We start from the raw sequence: 6,000 nt of genomic DNA, 5'->3' as shown, positions 1-6,000 counted from the left end.
CTCAGTATGTGAACCATGTATTTGTGCTTTATCCGTTTCTTTGGAAAAGGTATATGAAACATCAATTTATAATGAAACACCTCAAATATTTATAACCGTCTGTCCACAAGGGGCTATTATGCGTCTTTTTATCTTATTAATCAATCTTTTGTGATTTAATTAACTCTTGATTGCTTGTATGTTTTTGACTTTACATGCTACTAACACGTCATGATTGTGGGTTGAAAATGCCACAATCAATAAATTAAGGGCATTGTCGTTAAAAATTCATGAGTAAGAAATTTTGAGTTCGACTTTCGTCAAGCTATTCTCTACACAAGACCGACAGGCCAAAAGAGATGGACGGGGAAATATGGACATTTTTAATTTCTTGCCTACTAATGTTTGGAATATGCAATGGACAAATCTATAAGTTTTCACAAAACGAATCTCTATCTTTTGAAGGACAAAAGTTGGAAAATCACGTTTTCTCGGAATTCACAACTAAAAATTTGGTTACCCAGTGTGCTATGGAGTGTTTCCACCGAAAAAGATGCGCATCCTTTAACTTTGCTAAAGAAAGTCATACCTGTCAGTTGAATGATGCCACCCATGCTGACTATCCCGGCGACTTTAAGGATTATAGAACTGAGTACGATTATCATTTAAGAGATGCCTTCTACGTTAACCCCGTAAGTATATTATGATATATTTTGGTATATATTGCATGTACATGCGAGGTTATTGGCGAGAGAGGCGTGATAGATGTGTTTGACCAATTTGAATTCAATAATATTAACGTACATGTAGAAGTGTCACTTGAAATATTCGGAACTTCCTAAAGGTGTTTTCATCATTCGCTAACTTTCGAAATGATGAAAACGTTTTTGAAATATCCTTCCCTAAAGTGTTTAAAGAAATCTAAGACCACATCAATGGGCCTGGTTTATCACCATGAAAACATATTTTACACAATCGCTAACCGGATCAACGACAATGGATTGGATATTTGTGGAACCTCTAAAGATGATTAGTAGAATAACAAATAGTCATACGTGTACAAGCTTTAATAACTTAACACCATGCTTTATTAAGCCAATTCAGTATTCTGGTTTTCTGGTAATGGCGTAAATTGAGGAGGAGGAATCAGGTGCCTCTCTAAACTTTATTGTGTGCTTTTGTTTTAACAAAAACAAAGTAAGTACGGGATGAAAAAAAGGACTATAACTCACTGTGACAACAAATGAATGAAATAAGAAAAAACAAAACCGATTATTTAGTTGTTCTGTTAAACTGATAGGACGATAGTGGTCATTTTCAAAACCGTGATTTGATAAACGCATGAGCAATACCGTAGCTTGTTATCCTCAAAAGATAACCTGGATGCCTTTGGTACTTGCATCGGTCATATTTGAAAATGCAGAAAGTGTGTATTAGACTCCATTATTAAACCAATTAGTGTTATCAGCTGTTTACATTACAAAAAACAAAACACGAATTCTATGCTAGCAAATAGACCGCAACAGTTACATTCATTTGCATGCATGGAGGAGATCCCTAATTTTAGTATATAGAACAGTGTGTTAACACACCCCTTATCCGTTCATTTGAACAATCTAAGCAGAATGGTATCAAATCTTGTAAGTCGCTAAATAATGTGCAAAGTTTTTTGTTGCTTTAAGACACACGTTTGAAATAAATGCAGTTTTTTTAGGAAGGAAGAAAGTTATATGGTCTTGTTTCGTCATAGCTGCGCAAAAAGTTCCCCAACAACTGTAAAATGCTTTGTTCAAATGTCACTGATAATACGCCAAAAAAATGTTTATATGAATTGAAAAATAAGAGTATACAGAAATCATTACTTTAAAAACGAACAAAGAGACTCGCGGACACAACCATAGAAGCTCAACTTGGGGATCAAAGTATTCAAAACACCAAACAGCACAAGTTGTTTAAACAAAATATACGACAGTTCATTAGCCTTTCAGTGCAATGTTTTGAAGTTAAAATAAAATTGATTGGAACGCTTCCAAATTTGTTTCCAAACTTTAAACGGTAAATAATCGCAAAACAAAAATATTACTTCAAAAATTACCTACATACATGTAGAGAAATTGTAACGTCATATTCTTTTCAATTTATATAATATTGCTGATGAAAATTACAATACAAAAAATAATTCAATCGTTATTTTCTTCCTTTCTTTCCGTAAAGAATCATCATGAAAATCATAACAAATATCACTATAACAAAAAAAAAAAAAAAAAAAAAAGAAAATATCAATTTTCGTGCACCTTTCTTTTCCTTTAAATTATTTTTTTGGAATCGGCATTTCGATATCATAAAATCTTCAAGCGCAAAGCTGGTATCGCTTTGCTTCTACAAAAAAGGCACAAAATTGGACCGTCTTTATGTGATATAGACTGCAACAATCTTTAATGCGGATTGTTAATCGATCGATCGCCCGATGTGAATTAACCCGTCCCATGTCGAAAACGTCCATCGTAAAATGTTCCACAAAAACATATCCCAATATCGAAATCACTCCAAGGCAACGATATAACAATTATTTCACATGAAACGCTTGAATAGCTCGGATCAAGCGTGACAAATGTTACATTTACATTGATAAAACATTTTCGTGTAACTTGATCTCGTTAGGTTATTCTGAATACCGAAGATGTGGTCAAAATGCTGGTATTTTTTTTATATCGATAACATATTTGTCCAGTGTGGTGGACGTGTTTTTTTTTTCAACGGACGGTCATTATTCTAATGGGAACAAATTGTGCTCCGCTGCTCGCTGTCCTATTCGTATAAAACTGACTTTTTAGCTAGTTTGATTCAAACGAAGGAACATTTAGCCAGATCATTTGATCTCAGTTATCGGTATATACATACACATGTATATTACTGTCTTATCCGATTCTACCAGAGAAGGCTATCCAGTTATACTTCAACTTCATGCTCTAGATTTACTTACGAGAGGTATCACTCGCTTAAAGAAAGCTATATTTTATAGCCAAGTTGGCCGATTGGTCTAGAGTGTTGGGCTTCGCGCAGGCGGTAGTGCCATCGATGTCAGAGAAGAAAAGGAGTTTGAATCCCTTGATGGAGCGACCAAATAGGGTTTGGTCTCGTCATGTGAATCTGAGGTTTCACGAGAATGGGTCCTAATTTACCATTCAAATGCATAGAGATTTGTTATTTTCAGAGCGTTGGGTTCAGTATATAAAAGCAAAACATATTTTTGTGTAAAAATACCAATAAAAATGACAAATATCTATTTCCAAATGACCAAAGTGTTGGGAAAAGCGTAAAATAGAATATTTAATATATTCGATTTCCCGGAAGTAAACAATAAAATGCAGACCCGTCTTCGGATTTAAATACGTTCTACATCAGAAATCCCGGTAAAGAAAATGAAACTAGAACGAGACGTACAGACCTTATTTGCATCTCGATTCCAGAGTTTGGATGCAATCGGAACTCCTCATACTTTTTAGTTACACAAAGGTTTTTTTTTAGTGAGGCAGAAATGGCCGAGTAGTTCCGATTGAGTTTGGATCTACCTCAAAGAACTGGAAATAAAGGACACTACAGACACGATGAAGTCAGCTTCATATCTTGACCTACACTTATAGATCGATGGAAAAGAAAAAAACTCAAACCCAAACATCTACGGCAAAGCACCCCTTCAGCATCTGCGTATGAAGCATTCATGATATTACAACTCATCAGAACAGTTCATAGATTAATCGTGTGATGGTTAAATTGTGGTTATTTAAGCATGTACATGTATACAGAAAACAACTATTGATTTAGATATCATAAAAAATATATCAAAGGGGTTTATTTTTATTCTACACTAATCATTATTTAAATATTTTTGTCATTATACATTATTTGCTTTTTCAAGGAAACGAAATCATCACGTGACAGAACAGGTCATAACTATGTATCCTCCATCGTTTTGATCTTTCTCAACAGTCTTTACTCTCGTCGTTTTCGAAAGGCTTCTCTCTTCTCTCGGAAATCTCGTACATTTTAAAAATGAATTGCCCAAATTTGGCACAAAATGACAGAGAACTACGGCGATTCTTTTCATGATTTGAAACGTATCTCTCTTTCTTAGCTGCTGAACCTGACGGTTAAAGAACACATTGATAAGTTAGAATTAAACATGTCTTGCCTAGTATCTGCTTCGGCTGACTTCTGGTCAGTGATAACTAGAAAGGGATGAATGAATATATGAATGTACCACTTTCCAAGAACCAGGCAGTAAAACATATTCAGGAAAGCCCTAACACTTTAACATTATAATTTCATTCTTGAATTAAAACAAAAATATGCAATAAAAAGAAGTTTCTTAATATCTGTTGATAAATCGAAATATCTTTGTTAATTCAAATGCATAAATGTACAGTCATTAAAATATATCATAATTGGAAACTTTTTTACATTCAATTGAAATTTGATTTTTTTTAATGTCTGCAATTCTGCTGGAACCATACATGGGTTATTTAAGATGAAGGTATGAAGTTGACACTCATATTCAGTTACCTAAACATACCTCTGTAAGTAGTATGCCCAACTCTGTTGTTGATTTTGCCTAGGACTGGAAGAATTCTTGTTTTTCTTGAGTAAACCCTGCTGTCTAGAACAATGTCGCACGATACTTAACTTATTGTTGCCGTATAACTCTGTTGTTACGCGCCCTAATTGTTTCAGTTCATCTATAATCTCTTCTGATGGTCTTATCTCTAGTTGTTTACCGGCACCAAAAGGGGTAACCTTTCTTCTTTCAGTGCAGTGCAGTCAGTTTTGATCAGTAGCGCCGAGAACTGTACCGACTGTTACGGGTATGACGACAATACACGGTCGCACCGCATGCGTCGCTAAAAAAGTACGTAGCTTCCCCCTTTATCCCTTCGAGTATATCCGTAAGCCTATGAAATTTTATATCATAAATAATGGGAGAAGTCCAAGAAAATCACCAAAAACGCCCTATCTTTTGATTAAGTGGAGCAAAAAATGTTGTTAATCATACAGAGAGATGCAAAACCTTGGTCAAGCACAATTAGCAGAAATCGTGTATATGTCAAAATGTGTCAGTCTCCCCTTGGAATGGAGTTGTCGCGGTCACCTTCTTAACCAAAGATGTAAATAATTTTAGAGGTCATGAAGTTACAACATCAACAATATCCAACAAACGTTAGTTCATGTGGTGGCAGAGGTGATTGTCCAACTACTAAGAAGAGTGGCTACCTTTTTTGAAAAAAAAACGTAAATTCGTACCAATGGAACAAATAAAAAAGTTCCTTATTTATGGCAAATACTGTATTTGCTAAATTTGATTTGTAAAAATCGGAGAGTGTATGTATTTGGATACATGCATTGCGTGTCAGTATTGCACCCCTGAGAGTTTGCATTAACAGGGACATTATATTACAGGTTACAGACCACCAATTCAACCAATGAGCATTTGGAAAAATAGTCCTACGCAGAAATTACCCCTGTTCCTCATAGTGCTGTGAACAAAGTTCTCATCTTATTTAAAAAATTTAAACAGTTTCTGACAGGAAAAACATTTCTGTACATTTTATAGGTGCATTTTGCTTCTTGTGATGTGAAGCCTAATCTCCATAATGATTTTTAAATATACCCCTATCTTGTGAAAACACTGGGATTTCCCATGCTATTTATAGACCCTTCACTTCCGGTGACCAGTACTGCACTGCAAGTCTGCTAACCCCACATGCCATTCTGAGGATTGTGAGCTGACATATGTAGAATCATGCTGATATATAGTCCTCTGCAGGTTAAAGTTAAGGTAAAGTCCAGAGAACCCATTGAATATTGTGAAATTAGCATAGAAGCCTATGGGAAGTGGAATTAGTGGTTTTTAGCCTACAACCTGGCATTTTTAAACGTGGATGGAACAAAGTTTTGCTCGGGAATTTAAACGAAATTATTATCTTTTCACATGTACTTGACCTTATAATCTTTATTTTAACCTTT

At 34.9% G+C, this 6,000-nt stretch overlaps 1 protein-coding gene across 2 annotated transcripts in view; it reads left to right on the top strand.

Annotated features, from left to right (window-relative positions):
• Positions 1-380: 380 nt before the first annotated feature.
• LOC148628591 (SCO-spondin-like) overlaps positions 381-6,000 on the top strand; it is a 40,881-nt gene continuing 35,261 nt past the window's right edge. Inside the window, exon 1 of one of the 2 annotated variants that reach the window (XM_088590597.1) lies at positions 381-671. In XM_088590597.1, the coding sequence (XP_088446723.1) occupies positions 381-671 (291 nt within the window). The remainder of the gene's footprint in view (positions 672-6,000) is intronic. The other variant, XM_088590598.1, reaches the window with a different exon arrangement.

This window comes from Perna viridis, chromosome 1 (assembly GCF_037379345.1).
Source record: "Perna viridis isolate PV_CMFRI_1.1 ecotype Kerala chromosome 1, ASM3737934v1, whole genome shotgun sequence".
Taxonomy (NCBI): Eukaryota; Metazoa; Mollusca; class Bivalvia; order Mytilida; family Mytilidae; genus Perna; species Perna viridis.
Note: the sequence above shows the minus strand (reverse complement) of the source record. Positions and strands in the feature narration are given on the sequence as shown.